The 16,696-nt window shown below is 60.3% G+C and overlaps 1 protein-coding gene across 1 annotated transcript in view; it reads left to right on the plus strand.

The window, feature by feature from the left end:
* Nucleotides 1-16,696, plus strand: part of BMP7 (bone morphogenetic protein 7) — a 75,086-nt gene that overhangs the window by 25,280 nt on the left and 33,110 nt on the right. The window contains exon 2 of the mRNA XM_054573349.1: nt 5,255-5,447. Within this exon, the coding sequence (XP_054429324.1) occupies nt 5,255-5,447 (193 nt within the window). The remainder of the gene's footprint in view (nt 1-5,254; nt 5,448-16,696) is intronic.

Below are 16,696 nucleotides of genomic sequence, written 5' to 3' on the forward strand. Positions count from 1 at the left end.
CTAGATGGGAATTACAAAAGAGAGTAATATGCTCAATCCAATAGATTTATGGAGCCCTACTAAAGCTGTGCTGGACACTGGGTGGAGACAGTCATTGTCCCTGTTTCTAGGGGTCAAGGGGTCCTCCTGTACTTGAAAATTATCCAGGCCTACACACAGCAGCCTCACAGCAAACGCTTGCCCTGAGATAACTGCCATTACCGGGGCATGTGTCCCGCCCGTCCGCTGCCGGGCGTCTGTATAACTGGGCTGCGGTTGCTTTGCTCAGAGCTAGCTGCCTTGGGTGCAAAGCTGGAGACCTGACGCTTGCTGAAAGGGGGCCTGTTTGAAGGGCGTCCACAGAACTCACAGGCTGAAGGAACTGGGGGGCAGGCTGGGCTTGCATGCAGAGCGAGGTGACCTGTGAATGTTAGAGGGTCGTGAGGGCCAACCCTGGTGTGTGGCTTCCTGTTCCCCTGCCTCTTCCCTTTATTGACACCCTGTGGCCCAAAGTCTCCCCTCCCAGGGCCAGCCTTGGGGTTATTATTTTGGAAAGACACTAGGATCGGCTTTGGAGACAGTCATGGGGCCTGTTGCTGTCAGGAGGCTGTTTTCCAGAGTCCACTTTCTTTGGACTTACCGTTTGGTCTCGGGGATTTGGGCCCGTTTAATCTTTTGAAGATGAAAGTCTTTGGTAATGCCTGGGAGCTCTTGTATCCGGTGGGGCGTGGAATGTAAAGGGCAGCGGAGAAAAGGCTGGATTTGCAGGCTCTGGGTTTTCTTAGAAAGCCCAATTATATACATAAAATTTCCTTCATGGACTTGGGGAGATAGCAACGCTAGACACTTATTTTGAAGTCCAGGTCTCGGGTAATCAGCTATGGTAACTGAGGAAGGTGGTCTAGAGGCGGACTCCCTCCCCAAGTGCGTGCGTGCTTCCGTCCATGGGGTGGTGCCGATCAAACCGTCCTGGTCCCAGAGGACGTGGTGTGGATTCCACGCCGGGGAGTGGCTCCCACATGAAATGGAAACCCTGGGAAGATGAGACTTGGAATTTGGTTTGGACTTTGAATTATGCACTGCTCTTTTTAAAAAGTGACTATTCTTTCTTTGATAATTCACAAAATTATTTTCAGAACATGTGACATTATGGGAGAACAGAATGGCGTGAGGTTCATGCCTTTTGTCTTAAAACAATGAAGGAAGGAAATTTGCCCAACAAGCCGTTCTCAAGGAGCCTGCAAATGTTGCAAGACGTTTACTTGGACACTTGATTCAGTTACTCTTTTTAAAAGAAAGAAACTTTATAACCCTGCTATCTTAACTGTCTCATATATAAAGTGGCTGAGCAGTTAAGATACATTTAATCTTATATATTAAAGAAGTAACATTGATACCTGCTAAAATAAACTTTGTATTCTTTGTTATTACGCATCAATGTTTTCTCTCTTGGGTGTGTGCAGCTTTAGCCTTAGACCTGTGTTAATATCATGCTTATTCAAACGTTTCTGCATTGCCGGTACTTCCCCCCCCCCTCCCCAATAAAGTTATCTTGGCGGAACTACGTAAATATCCACAGACACCTGTTGCTGCTTCTGTGCTGATGGTGGCTCTCCTGGCTCATTTTTCCAGAGGCCCCATGACAATGGCTGCCACCGATTTCTTCCATTTGCCGGGCACTGTTTAAGTGACAGCTCCTACTGTCCTCCCAAAAACTGTATGACAAAGGGCCATTATTAGTATCCTGGAGGAAGGGGTCACTTGCAGAGGTTAAGCTAGCCAAGGCCACACAGCTGGTAAGTGATGCAGCTGAGTCTGGAACTCAAGCCCCCTGACCCCGGATAATGTAAAGGTCAAGCGTGTGGGTTTGGAGTTCAGCCACTCACCTAACTCATTACCTTGGGCAAGCCACCTGACTCCCTGAGCCTCGGTTTCCCCATCTGTAAAGAGGAGATCAGTCCTGCCTCCCCAGGGTCCCTCAGATTGGCACAGAGTCCTTATTTTGGGACCCATCAGAGAGCAAGCACGGGTAAACATGCATTCTTTTTTTGCTCTTCTGGGTTCTTCATCCACCTTTATTGTACACCGACCAGGGTCCCAGCCCCGTGCCCTGTTTGGTCGGTGGGCAGCTGCATCCGCCCGCAGGAGCCGGTTGAGGTGTGGCCTGTCCCGGTCCCGGGAGCAGGGAGCCCGAAGCCTGTTGGAGTCTTGCTGTGCTCCGGGCATCGCGCCGGGGCTCCCGCTGCTGCGAGTGGGAACACCGCGTCGCACCTTTCTGGCCGCCGGGCGGTGGGCTCTGCTGGGAGGGGGGAGGGAAGACGGCCGGCAGGCAGCGGAAGCTTCCCCTGGGTGCTCTGTCGGCATGGGGGCGGGGACTGGCCTGTGGGACCGAGATGTCCCACAGCTCCAGGTTGCCTCCCCTACAGGGGACTGTCTAAGCGCATGTTTCAAGGAGTGGCCGGAGGGGTGGAGCTGGGGGTGACCTGAGAGGTCACAGCGAAGGGGGCACAGGAAGACGCGGTTCTTGAAGGAGGAAGGGCCGGGCGTTGAGTGTGGCTACACGGAGGTCCAGCAACATGATGACCGTGGAGTGTCCTTTCCATACGGTTAAGGGATGGTCTTTGGTGACCTTGGATTGGGTGGCTGGTGGGGCACGTTCAGTGGGAGCACCCTCGTGGGGGGCCCGGGGTGGGAGCTGCCTGGGCGCACCTGACCTCTCACTGGGGGACAGGACACTCTCCAAGAGTCGTTGCCTCGCCGCCCCTGCCAGCCCCCTGCAGAACAGCCCCTGGGGAGGCCACGATCACGCCCAGACGATGCCCGTCTCCTTCCCCGGCAGCCTTGTCTGCCCCTCCTGGCACACCCTTGAAGGCCTCAGGGGCGCCACCCGGGAGAACCACAGCTGAATGCACACGGGCCCACTTCTTGGGATGCATCCTTGGGAGACTCGCCGAAATGCAGGTGCCTGGACGCTCGGGGCAGCCCGGCTCTCAGGGCCCCGGATTGCAGACCACCCAGGCAGGTGCCCGTGAGCGGGGGAAGGGGCACATGAATGTGGCACCACCACACCGGGCCCTTCCACAGCGGCAAGGGTGGGCGAGCGCCTCTGGCGGTGGGGGCGGTCCCACTGACCCTGCGTAGGGAAGGAGCCAGGCAGGGGCAGTAGACGGTCCGTGCTACCCCCTGCTTAGAGTGTCGGAGAGGGAGCACAGCTGACCTAGGGTTGGGGACGCTCCGTGGGGAGGAGGAAGAGGGCGCCGGCCACGTTTGGTGTCCCCATCTGGGCGGGGTCCAGTGGGTGGGTCCCCTCTGTGAGGATCCGCTAAGCGGCGCACAGCTGGTTTGCGTACATACTCTCTGTGCTGTAACACGATGAAAAACTGACGAACCCGCGAAGGCGCGCCCCTTCCCAGCTGTCAGCGCCGCCGCGGAGACGTGGCTAAGGCCTCCTCTGGGGGTGGCACCTGGGTTTCAGTTCCGGCTCTCTGTGGACAGGCTACTCTGCCCCACTGGGGTCTCAGGTGCGTCCCCTCCCGACGTGCCGGTGGAATGAGCCCGAGGGGTGACAGAGGACTGGCCCAGAGCATTCTGAGCGACAGCCAAGGCGGCTTACCATGCCCCCCCCACTCCCCGGGGCCCCCTCCTGAGGCTCAGCTGATCCCCCATGGTCTGCACTTCTGGAAGTCACTACAAAAGACCCCTCCCTCCTCCTCCACCTTCAATCCCCATGGCCATTTTTTGGCATCAGGTTCAGCCTTGCCTTTTGCTTAGGGTCAGAAGGGAAGTGTCCCTTGGGGGTGTAAAGGGGTGTGTGTGTGTGTGTGTGTGTGAGTGTGCGCAGCTGCGATCTGGTTCCTGGAGGGTCCTCTCCTCTGGCCGGCTCTCCCATGGAGCCCAAGGCTCCAGAGGCCGCTCCCGAGGCAGTGCCACGCCTGTGCCGGCCAGATCCCTGGCCTCGATGATGCCACCGGCCCCCTCAGCCCAGTGTCTTTTCCACGGAGACCTGCAAGAAGGGCCCCTGGGCCACCGGTACCGGTCCCTCCTTCCTCAAAGGCATCCGGGTCCTGCCTGGGCTGTGGCGGCCCCAACTCAGCCTGCCGCTGCTCCTCCAATCTGGCCAAGCCCCCCCCCCCCCCCCCCGCAACACCCTGGGGCAGGAAGTGCAGATGGGGCTGCGTCTCCCGGGAGATGAAAGGGTCTGCAGATGCTGCGAACGCGGAGCCTGGCCAGGCTGCACCTCCGCTGCTCTTGATGAGTCCCAGCGTCATCCCTGCTCCGTTCTGGTCAGAGGACGTGCGATCCTCGGGAACCCCAGGTCCTTTCCCGGAACCTGTTCTTGGGCTTGTGCCCGTCTTGGGGTTTATCATCCATGAGCCGGGCACAGTGTCTTAGTCAGGGCTCACCGCCCACGGCAGGGAGAAGCGCCGAGGTCCGTGCCTTATTTTGTCCTGAAGTCATTTTCCAAAGCTCCCCCCGTCCCCCGGACTCTGCCATCTCTTTTTCTGCTTTTAGTCTAAGACCGTGGTTGTAAACCCTGGCTGCTATGAGAAGTATCTGGGTGCTTTACAAAGTACAGGTTTCTGAACGTGCTCCCAGCGAAGCTGAGGCAGCCGGGGCAGAGCGGGGCGCGAACCGCGGGCCACCGCAACCCCGTGTGCCTGCCTGCCCGCCCGCCTCTGCAGGGAAGTGGAGGTCTGCCGAGGTGGAACTCAGCCAGCACCGCAGACAGGGACCCAGAGAGCCAGTTAGGAAATATAGGCAGAGCAAGGTTGATGTTTACGAATAATAGCTCACAGTTAGCTAGCCCTACCTGAGGTTAAACTACTTAAGTGAATTACATCCCTTACTTCTGACCACAACAAATGGAGGAGCATTATCAACCCCATTTTTCAGATGGGGAAATTGAGGTTACTTGACACCTCGTCCACGCCATTCAGCTGGTTAGCGGCTGGGCTGGGATTCAAACCCAGGCCCGATCTCCTGGAAGCTGAGTCTGCCCAGGGCCTCCGGGACAGCTGTGGTTAATGCTCCACTGTTTCCAGCAGGGTGGATGCAGAGTCATGGCCCTTGTTTTCCAAGGTGACACAGGGGTCTGAGCCTGTGACGCGTCCGTCTGCCGCGGGTCAGCGTGGAATGGGCAGTTAGCCCCGGGGGTCGCTCACGATGGGCCCGTCTCTGTGCGGCACAGCCTAGGTGCTTGGGCTCTGAGCCGGAAGAGTGACACCCAGTCACTAACGAGCTCCTGGGGCCGGTGTGTGTTTTCTTCCCTTCCCAGTGGAACACGACAAAGAGTTCTTCCACCCGCGCTACCACCACCGGGAGTTCCGGTTCGATCTCTCCAAGATCCCGGAGGGGGAGGCCGTGACTGCAGCCGAGTTCCGGATCTACAAGGACTACATCCGGGAACGCTTCGACAACGAGACGTTTCGGATCAGCGTGTACCAGGTGCTGCAGGAGCACTTGGGCAGGTGGGTGCTGTGCTGCTGCCTGGAGGGGTGCTGAGGTTCCTCCGACCACAGAGGGAGAAGGGGGTTACAGCCAAGGATGGGACCAGGCGGGGGCAGGGACAGCCACGGCTGCGTCCACCCCGCAGCACTCACCACGTGCCAGGCCCGGTGATGAATATCTTTTTTTAGATTTTATTTATTTGTTTTTAGACAGAGGGGAAGGGAGGGAGAGAAACATCAATGTATGGTTGCCTCTTGAACACTCCTATTGGGGACCTTGCCCGCAGCCCAGGCATGTGCCCTGACTGGGAATCGAACCAGTGACCCTTTGCTTCGCAGGCTTGTGCTCGACCTAGTGAGGCACACCAGCCAGGGCCTGAATAGCCTTTTAAAAGGTGTATGGTGTATGTCACTGTTTGTTAAAACCATCACGATCCGTGGATCCCGTTAGGAATAGGGATGGCCAGGCTGGGCCTGAGGTCCTGTGGCCCCATGCGGGTGTTTTTGGGTGATCCGGGTCTGGTGTGTGTTTAGGGGCATGGAAAGAGGGGGGTGAGGAAGAAGGAGAAATGGTTTTAAAAGTCTACCTCCCTCCCATTCATCACTCTGAACCCCGGCACGTGATGTCAGGCAACCAACCAGAGTGGTCGCTGGTAACAGTGTTAGGGGAAACCCCCTAACCAAGAATAAATAGGCAGAGAACTCTCAGCGTCCCGGCTGTCAGGCCAGGAACCAAAAGCTGGTGTGGAAAGGCTTGGATTTCTTGAACCTCTTTAATTTCATGATCTTCCGAGAGGCAAGAAGGCTGTGAGAATGATCTGGACCATGTGACAAGGACACTCTGCGGTCCCAAGGTGGCCGAGGCCACGGTGGTACCAGCCATTGGCTGGGCTTGTGGGTGTCTTGGGTACCAGCCTTTCAGCTCCCCCCTCGGCACAGTGTTCCTTCGTAACTACCGGAAGAGAGGCGGGTGAGCACCTTCCTTGGAAAGGGGACCTATTACCACATCGGGGCCATGGGGACCGGCAGCACCTTGTTAGCCAGCCGCCTCCATTTTGGGGGGTCGTCTTAAATACTGAGAAAACCAAACTTGTCTGCAGGGTTTCCGATGTCTCGCATTTGTTATCTCGTTCCCCGTTTGCAGCGGCCCTCTGAGGTGGCACAGGCAGAGGTGACGCGGACAGAGTCTCACTGCTGTCCGCGGGGTTCCGTCCGTTTACGGTCCCAGCGGCTGCGACCGCGAAGGCCGCGTCCCCACGTGCTCCCCAGCGCGGTCAGACTGTTTTGATCTTTGGTTATCAGTCTGGTGGGTGACAAATGGTACCTGACTGGATTCAATTTGCATTTTAGAGCCCCCCACCCCTTCAAATGCAGCGTGCGCTGTGGTGCCGGAACCTGGGGGACCTGGGCGTGGTGCAGGGACGGCGGCAGACAGTCACCTCCAAATTTTACTAAAAGGACTCGTGTGCCCCAGGTGCCCCTGGCGGGCTGTGCCCTGGCCCCGGGCCCTGTTACAGAGGAAACACTGAGGTCCTTCTTGGGGGAGCAGGGATTGGGGGGAGCATCCCTTTGCTCTGCACCCTGAAAAATCCCCAGGGACTCTTGACCCAGAACATGTATCTGACTTTTCTCACAAGGGCACATTAAGGGCGGGCGAGGCGGGTACCCGGAGGCTGATCGTCAGCAGCCTCGATCGGCCTGCTTGAGTGATCCCCGAACCCTGCTCACCCCCGGGCCCCCGGGGGGCCCCCACACCTGCCCCAGGAACCCCCACCAGGAGGGCTAACCTCAGGAGCGCAGCTGCCCCGACTGGGGCTGGCTGACGCGACAGCGCTGCTGGTGCCACCTGTGCCGCCCTTCTGGCAAGTTCTCCGGGCAGCCATGGGCTCCCCTTCCTGGCCGCTGGCCTCTGGGGCGCTGGGGTTGGTCGGCCCCCGTGCTGTGATGGGGAGCTTGCCCGCATCCTCGTCATAGCCCTGGGTGGGAGGGGCGCCCCGCCCACTGGCCCCACAGCCCCGTGCTCCACCCACACCCACCCCCTGGCTCCACGCACTGGGAAGAGCCCCCGAGACGGGCGTCGCAGAGGGCAGAGGCCACTGCGCTTGGAGAGAAACACGGGAGCCCAGAGATTTGTTTATCACTGGCCACTGAGCCCTCCCTGCTGGCTCTCGCCTCAGGTCTGGACTGTGGTTGCACGTCAGCTCGGGTCATGCACGCAAGGACCTGGCCTAAAATGCTAAGGGGGTGCATCTGTTTCCCGGGACTTCCCCAGCAAAGAGCCACACGGGCTGGATGGCGTAAAGGAACGGAAACCTATTCTCTCGCCGTCCCGGAGGCCGGGAGTCTGAAGCCAAGCCGCCGGCGGGCCTCGCTCCCTGGAGCCCTTCATTGCCTCTGGGTGCCTCGCTCCTCTCCTTGTAGGGATGCCCGTCCTCTTGGGTGCAGGGCCCACCCTACTCCCGTGGGACCTCCTCTGGCTTAATCGCACCTGCAGAGACCCTATGTCTAAACAAGATCACATTCACAGGCCCCAGTGGCAGACCTTGAGCAAATCTTCTATTTATTTTTTTAAGATTTTACTTATTTTCAGAGAGGGAGAGAGAGAGAGGAAGGGAAGAAGAGAGGGAGAGAAACATTGATTGGTTGCCTCTCACATGCCCCGAACCGGGAACCTGGCCCGCAACCTAGGATGTGCCCCAACCGGGAATCGAACCGGTGACCCTTCAGTTCGCAGTCCAGCGCTCAGTCCACTGAGCCACACCAGCCAGGGCCTTGAGCACATCATTATAGGGGATACAGTTCAACTCGTGACAGGGTGTGAAAAAGACAATCAGTAAACAGGCAAGCGGGTAGGTAGACCCCCCCGGCCTGATGAGGTTCTTGGGTGGCCATTGAAGGCCCTGTTGCGTGGGGGACATTTGAATGACAAGAAGGATCTGGCGGTTGGGGGGGTGGGGAGTATCTCAGGGGAACTTCAAGGTGTAAGGCAGGGGTGGGCCATGGAGCGGGCGCCGTAGGCTGGACGGACAGCAGGCGTGAGCGGGCAGAGAGCGCCGCTTGCTCCTTGCTCAGGCGAAGCAGGAGCCTGGGGCTTCCCCAGCAGGCGGCCTGCAGGGCCTGTCTTTCTGCCTGTGTCAGCTGCTGACATCGTGGGCGCCTGGTCCTGCCATGGTTTGAGGTGGCGGCCTCCTCACCCCTGCCTTAGACCCAGGCGGTGGGTCCGGACGTCCTGGGGCAGAGGAGAGGGTCCCCGTCGCTGTGGCTGGAAGCGGGATGGGAGGGACAGCTGTCTGCGGCGCCCCAGCAGGCGGCCCGGACAGGGGTGCCCGCCTGTCCCCAGTGAGCAGCGTGGCCGCAGGTGGGCCTTGGGATGCCCAGCCCAGCTTTGGGTTCCTGCGTCCGAGGGCTCTCGGCTTGCTGGGAGCCCAGTCCCTCGTCAGCGATGTCCGAGCGCCTGCTGGGTGCCGTGGGCTGGCGGGACGCAGCCTCTGCCCTCCGGGAGCTGCCTTCAAGCCCCCGAGGCGCCGGGCAGGTGCAGAGTGTGAGGTAGGGCAGGGGGCGGAGCGAGAGACGGGGGAGGGGAGGGAGGGGCTGCTCCCTTCAGATCTCCAAATTTCCTTCTGCACAGGAAAAAAGGAAGCGAGTCCCTCATTCCCCAGAAGTTAAAATGTTACATTTAAAAAAAGAAAACCAATTACTGTTTCTTTTTTTTTCCCTTCGTGGATTGTTTTGTTTTTTTAATCCAGAAGCAAGACGATCCTATTATGTAATTCCCCAAGAGGGAGAGCCCAGCTCTTAAGAGTGTGGGTCCGAATCCCAACACTATGTGCCCGTGTCTTGGGAAGTCGTAACCCATGGGCGCCTCAGTTCCCTCCTCTCCACAGCGGGGATGGTGAGTGCGTCTACTTCCCGGGGTTGTGGTGAGGATAGGTAGGTTAATGGACTTACTTATAGCGCAGTAAGTGCTCCGTGAAGGTATGCGGATATTAGCATCCTCACCACCGCCACCCCTGCGTTCACCATCCATCACCTTCACCACCATCAGCATCGCCATCAGCATCGCCACCGTCACCACCGTCACCGTCATCTTCATCGCCATCACCGCCTTCACCGCCACCACCATCCCAGGACCTCAGAGACCTCCTTAGGCACGAGGACGCTGTGGCGCCGCTTCCCCGGCTCTGCCAAACCTCCGAGCTTCGCCGTCCTCCACGGGACGGAAGCGGGAGCTCGTGCAGGGGTGGCGCCCTTGTCGGCATTTCCTCAGCCCGCGGCCGGCCCTTTTCTTGAAGCTGGAGGCCTGGGGCTGATCCGATTCCCTGAGAGGAGCCAAGATCCTGCCCCGCCGCCCTGCTGTGTGGCCTCCCTGCCGCGGCCGCCCAGCTGTGCAGAGCTGCGACGTCTGGCGCTCCGGCGAGCCTCTGCCTGAGCTCCAGAGAAGCCCCGGGGTGCTGGGGCTTAGCTGGCTCGGGCTGGCCTCTGCGCCTCGCCCCTTGTGACAGCCTCTTTCCACCGAGGCCTCTTGATCTCTCGGAATCCAGATTAAATTCCGACAATGAGCCGAGCTGGAGGCTGTCCATGGCCCTTGGGCCCGGCTCACAGCGCGGCCCCGAACAGCTGGAAAGGCGAGCTGGGACCGCCCGTGGTGGGCCACGGGCCAAAGGCGGCTGAGAGGCAGGTCCGGGGTCCGTGCCCCTGGCTCCAGTGGCCTTGCTGGGGGGCAGTGGGGGCCACGGCATCCGAGTCTTGCCCTCCTGCTCCGGACTCCACGCCAGGGCCTGGGCAGCTGGGGCCCAGCTTCCTGGAGCAGGACCCACGTCTGTCTGTCCCCGTTGGCTCAAACTTCAGTTTCAGCCGAAGGTGCGGGTGTTGGGGGGTGGGGGTCACCCTTGTCAACAACTGGTTTCCTTCTTGGGAACTAGACCGAGCACCTCCCATCCCCCTGCCTGCCCCTGCAGGTGCCAAGCTTGCTCCGCCAAGTGCTGCCCTCTCTGTGGGGGACGCGGGTGCTCTGTGAGGTACCCCTGGGGGTCGCGGGCCCTGGGGGCAGCAGAGCCCGCTTGAAGGGCGCCGGGCACTGCCCAGGTCTCGATGATGTGGGCAGCTGGATGGAAAACATCCCTTGGTCCATCTCAGGGACTTGGCTGCCAGGAGGCTGACCTCAGAGTGGTCCCTGGGGCCAAGGTTGGCTCGGTGGCAGCCTGAGTCACTCTGAGGAAGAGGGAGCTGTCCCGCTGTCCCTGCCGTGCGCTGGAGCAGGAGGCCAAGGGGCGGCTTGCTGGCGCCCTTCCGCCCCAAGGCAGCCGAGGCAGCCCCCTGGCTGTGAGCGGGGAGGGGCAAGCCCGGTGCCCCTGCGCTGCCCTGGGGCGGAGGGGGGGAGGGGCGGTGCTCTGTCACCTGCAGCCCCCAGCAGCCTAACCCAGGTTCTCAGCTCCCACAAGGAGGTGGCCTCGCTGGTCTCAGCAGTGTCCCCAAGTCCCCGGGAACCTGGCCGCATGGCTCCAGGGGATCAGGTGAAAGTACAGTGTGGGGTCAGCTGGCTGGGGTGGCGCCTGAGCCGTTGCATTTCTGACCCAGGCTGGGGGATGTCCTTAGGGTCAGGTCCAAGGAGCGGGGAGGTACGCGGGTGCTGGGCGTGGAACACGGTAGCCCCCGCAACGTCTCCCGGCGCGGCTCCGGACGGGGGCCGCCCCACACTTCCTGTCTCCGTCGTGCTAAGCAGGGCAAAGGGCTGGGGTGCAAGACGAGGACTTTGTCAGACTTCAGTCGCTGCGAGCCAGTCCGGGCAGAGGGACGTAGTCACGCCCCAGAGCACCTCCAGCCGCCTGCCTGCGCCAGGCCAGGCACTTCAGCCTGGCTGTGTGCCTTGGACATGATCCTCTGAGGACTTGGCCCCCTCACCGCTTTCAGGTGCAGAGGCAGCTCAGAGCGCGGAGGTAGCTCAGTGGAGGCCACGCAGCGAGCACGCGAGCGGCCGCGTTGGGACTTGAGCTCCGTGGGGCTGAGATTCTAGGCTCAGGCTGTTGGCCCTGGCGGCAACGTGGTGCCTCCCGTTGTACCAGCCCCCTCCCCTGGGGCTCGCCCAGGGCGACAGGCATCCTGAGCTGCGGTTCTGTGCCCCGGCCACACACGGGAATCATGGCGTCCAGCGCAGGCTGGGCGTGGGGCTGGGCATCGATGTCTGTTAAAGCTCCCAGGCGATTCCCTGTGTAGCCAGGGCTGTGGCCTGAGGGCTAGGACCCCTCTTCTCTCTCGTCTGTGAGCCGCCTTGTGCCCACGCGATGGAAGGGGAGAGATCTCTCCCAGTAACGGGCCCCCCGGCGCCCTTTAGCCTGGTCTCTCAAAGACAACGGTTTTTCTCTCACAAGATTGAACTCCAAGTGCAGTCCAGGCCCTGACTGAGTGTCCGAATGGCACAGGGAGGTGGCTGGCGGAGGGTGCAGAGCCCCTTGGGCTTTGGTTCTGGAAGCTTCTGGAGCCTCCTTGCTGCTCCTGAAGGCCTACGTGCTTGGTTCCATGTCTCCTGGCCTCCGTCTCTCGCCAGTACACCTCAGCCCCAGGGTGTGAGCTCTGGTTTGGAGCTGCTTCCTCAGGACTTTCCCTGTCAGCTCCGTAGTAGCCTTGTCGCGGGCGAGGAGGGAGCCGCTGGCTGCCAGGGCCCCGCCGGAAGAGCCCGGAAGGTCAGCGGGGAGTGCGCCAGGGAGCAGCCTCCTGCTCGGGACGCCCCGGCCTGTTTCCTTGCTGCCCCTTTCCAGGCCCCACTCCAGACCCCGCTCAGAGCGGCTTGAGCAGGGACGAGGGCCACGGGTGTCTCTCGGTCCCCCTCGGGGTCCTGTCGCATGTCCAAGGGGGCCACTCTGGGAAAAGCCTGCACCCTGGGACCCCTCGCTGGCGGCGGTGGAAACGCTGTGTCCAGTCCCATTAACGTGGTTGCAGCGCAGCTGGCCTGCCCTGCTTGGTCTCCCGGGGCCACGGGCCCCTTGGCTTCCTGTCCTGCGGGCTGAAGCAGCTGGTGGGCCCCGGGGGCTGTTTTGATCTCTGTGCCTTTTATTTCCTTCCATAATCCATCCCAAGCCTGGCTTCTCCGGGAGAATATGGGCGGCGGGGGAATCGGCGGTGGCAGATCTGATTTGTCGAGGGCGTGCGGCGGGTCGGGCTGGTGCGCACCAAGTGGCACGCACCCTGCCTTATTCCTTCCAGTGACCTTGAGCAGCCTGTTTTCTCCCGTTTTGTGGGTGAGGTCACTGGGGCGCAGAGCAGTCAGATGACCCTCCCGAGGCCGAGTTCGAAACCAGGCAGGAAGTGAAACTTGGGGTGCTGAGGCCCCGCCTTCGGAGCTCCGATGTGCTGGCTCCGGCCTCACCTCGGCACTGAGGGCTTTTCAGGCTCCCAGAGGAGACTCGCTCCCTGCTCTGTTCTGTTCCTTTGAGGGCCTGGGGGGACCTTGGAGGAGTCACTTTGCTCCTTTAATGGGGCTGGAGATGCCTGGCCTGCATCCTGCCTCCCCAGGGAGTGCACAGGCGGACGGTGCTGGTGAGGGGCTAGGGTTCCCCGTGGGGGGCGGGTGGGGGTCCTGATATCTTCCTGGGAGGGGGAGGGTACATGGGACACCGAGTGCAAGTGCCGGGGACATTTCCTCTCTGCTCGGCCCCAACCCTCCTTGTGGATTTGACTGTGAAGGTCAAGGTGAGCACATCTCTCCATGTAGTGGTCCCTGTGCAGGCCTGCCTTGTGGGAAAGGGTTGCTCTTTTTACGTCTCAATTGATTTGGCCATTGTCTCCCAAATCCACCATGTAATCCATGCCCCTGCTTTTTTGGTGGCACCTCTGGGCTGGGAGAAGAGATGGCAGCCTTCGTGAACAGTGACGGTGACAGAGGTGACTGTAGTGAGCCCTGGCCACGCAGCAGACACTCTTTAGTCCTTCCCAACACAACCCCCACGGGGGCTATACCTTCACCACCTCCTTTTACAGACAAAGAAACTGAGGCACAACACCCCGGTAGGGGTTAAGGGATGGAAACTTACCCCTTCCCCGGTCCCATTTGTTTGGCTCCCTTGGCTGGTGGACACACATATTTATTCCCCTTCACACATCCTAGGAATCGGCAACAGGGGGAAGCGTATTTTCCGCCCAAGGAAACTGAGGCCGGGAAGACAAGAGACCTTGCCCACCCTGGCCCAGCAGTGCGGATGCACCTCTTGTCCCTGGAGCCTGGCACATAGTAGGCGCTCAGCAAATTGCACGTGCGCGGACGGATGGAAGGAGGATCTGGCCTCCTGTGCCGGCTCCCCGCCTCGGCAGGCCATCCTGCACCGAGGCACTGCCAGCGCCCAGTGCGGCACCTGACACCGGGACCTGCGCAGCAAATACCTGTTGGCGGGGGGCGCAGGAGCGGGGGTGGGCGCCGGCCACGGGCACCCCTCCCTGCCCCTCGCCCTCCCAGTGCCTCCCGCCACGGGCCGGTCCATCCCGGTGTCCTCTCCTCCAGAACGGAAACCTGAGAACGCCTTGTTTGCGGTCTTTCTCCAGCATCTGAGCCCAATTTCCAAAAAGTGAAAATTGCCCGTAATTATAATACTTTTCGATCTTAGGGCAGTTTCCCCGTGATGATGATAATTATATTATTTGGAGCCTGTGCGCCAGGGGGTACCCAAGGGTGGAATGGTTCTCGTCTGCAAAGGGGGGAGATGTCGCGTGTGCCGTGGCCCTGGGTTCCCTGCCCTGGAGTGAATTCGGGGAGAACGGGCGTCAGAATAGGGGGCTGGCGGTATAACTTGATCTGGAACTTTAATTCCAAAAGCACTTCATACTTGGACCTCTGCTCGCCTATAGGAGCCTATTTTTCCAAATGTATTAACATCTGTGTTTCATATCAAGGCCTGTAATTGCTTTAGCCTTTTTGGCAGGAGACAAAGAGAATTAATATTTTTCAATTTGGTCATGGGCGGTCATCTGTGGCTGGGAAGGAAAGTGCCTGCTCAAGTATGAACTCAGTGAGGATGGGGAATGCAGGCTCCCCAGAAGATAATGTTTTACAGGAGTCAACCCCGGGGAAGGAAGTCCTTGGTCATTTTGAGTTCAGGGCAGAAGCAGGCCTCTGGGTAAACGCTCAAGGTCCGTCCAAACACAGGCTCTTCCTGTGTCTTCCTACCGCCAGCCCCATCTTCAGGGCCATTTTCTTTCTTGCGTTTTTTTCTTTTCTCCCTTCACAAGACCCACGGCCCTGCATTCTGCCCATCCAAGAGGGGCGGGAGGAAAGCCGACACCTGGCCCGCATTCCAGCGTGCACGCTCTCACTTCCCATCTGGGACCCGGGGCAGGCATTGCCAATGGATTGCAGCGCTCCTTCCTGCCGAGCCACGGGCGTGAGGCAGACACTGCTAGTTGAGTGAAGCTGCCATCGAGGGGACCCTGCTGGCCAGTGGTCTCGGGTCAGGCCTCCCGGGAGCTGACCCTGAGACGAGGGTCGTGTGTGAACCTGAATGATTAGGAAATGTTCCCAGAGACGGGCAGGGCAAGGGGAAGTGTGTCCAGCAAGGCGGGCAGCCAGGCACGCGGGCCACGCTACGTGGAGTCCCCCGGAAGGTGGCTCGGGCTCGCTCCTCCCGCAGGGACTCGCAGCGTCGGCACCGCTGACGTGGGGCGGATCGTCCTCTGTTGCGGGGCAGCCTGTGCACTGTCGGGGCTTGAGCAGCATCCCCGGCCTCGACACAAGAGGATGCGGCCAGTTCCGATAACTCGAGGTGTCTCCAGACATTGTCCGATGTCCCCTGGGAGGCAGGGTCGCCCCCGGTTGAGAAGCACTGGGGTGGAGGGAGCGGTGTGATCCCCGGATGCTTCCAGGTGACATGGGGGCTGGCGTCTGGGAGCCAGGGAAGAACCCGAGGTGCTGCGCTTCTGGACGAGCCCCCGGGGGGGTGCGGGGTACTGGGGCGCTGACCGCGCTTCTCCGTCCTGGCTTCTTCCCGCCTTCCTGCCCGTGTTGCTTGCCGTTCTCCACCCCCCAAAAACGCTGCTCCGGCCCCGCCCCTCCCACAGCCTTGCACGGTCTGGGCTGTTGCAGTGAGAACTGGGATATTGGTGCTTCTTGAGGGATAGGAATTTTTTCCTGGCTCTTCCTCGAGGACTCTTTAAAGAAGAGACTTGGGTCCACAGGAGGCTTCTTTTTTCCCCTCAGCGTCGTAGGTTGGGGTGTGGGCTTACCCTTCGTTCCTGGGGCTGGGCCCGCAGTTCGGGGTCTGGGGGAGGCAGGGTGGTTTGCGAGCCAGCTTTGCAGAGGGGACCGAGGTAGAAAGGGGAGCTCCTGGAGAAACCTGTCACTGTCGCAGAGAGGAAGTGGGGGTCCTCCTTGGGTGTTACATGTGCACGGGCCCTGCATTCCCCAGGGAGGACTCCGTGAGGCCCGCGGCCTGGGGGACCCAGATGCCCGCTGCGTCCCTTTCTGTCTTTTTCCCTCCCTGCCTCCCTCCAGGTGGCTCTTGAGGCCACTTCTCCGACAGACTACTCGCATTCAAGCCCTTGACTTAGAATCTGTTCCCGGGGGTCCCTGAAGGACGGTGGGGAGTGAGCATCCACCTGGAAGGACTGTCGCGGGTCAGTGTGGGAGGGAGCGTGGCACGTGGCGCCTTCCTGAGCAGGCCTTGGCCCCCGCCGCCCCTCTCCCGGGCCGCCACTCCTCGGTTTGAGGATCCGCAGTCCCCATGACTCAGACACCCCTGCGTCGCGTTGTTCCGAACTGTCCTTTGCTTTTGGAAACCTTGAATCCGGTCATCGCGACACACGCTGCTGTCTGCAGACGCCGCTGTTAAGCTCATTTCCTTTCTCCCCCGTCTGCCGGCTACACTTCGTTTTGCTGCCTCTGGTTGGGAATCTGAAAACAGCCTGTGGTTCTTTAAAAAAAAAAAAAAAGAAGGTAGGAAAGAGGACCCGGCCGGCCCGATAACTGTGTTTGTGTTGGTTTGTTTATTCCCTGAATGTGCGTGAAGAGGCTGAATTTACCTCGTTCTATTTTGGGCTGGAGCTGGAGGCAGGAGGAAGTGGGGCAACCAGGGAAAGTCTCTGCGATGAGTCTCCGTCGCTGGCGTCCCGCCCGCCCACCTCCCTGGTGCCAGCCGCACGCAGCTGCCCAGCAGTGTGCGCTTTCCAGAGCCGTCTCCGAAGCCCTGTCGCGCTCCCCACAAGGCCTGGGGTTTCCAGGGGGACCCCAGAGGTCCTTGTGGGTCACCGCAGATCTGTCTCTGAGCGCTGCCACCCCCAGTGTGACTTAT

This window comes from Pteronotus mesoamericanus, unplaced genomic scaffold, assembly GCF_021234165.1.
Source record: "Pteronotus mesoamericanus isolate MK-2021 breed Mesoamerican mustached bat unplaced genomic scaffold, CSHL_Meso_final contig_25, whole genome shotgun sequence".
In the NCBI taxonomy this organism is placed as follows: domain Eukaryota; kingdom Metazoa; phylum Chordata; class Mammalia; order Chiroptera; family Mormoopidae; genus Pteronotus; species Pteronotus mesoamericanus.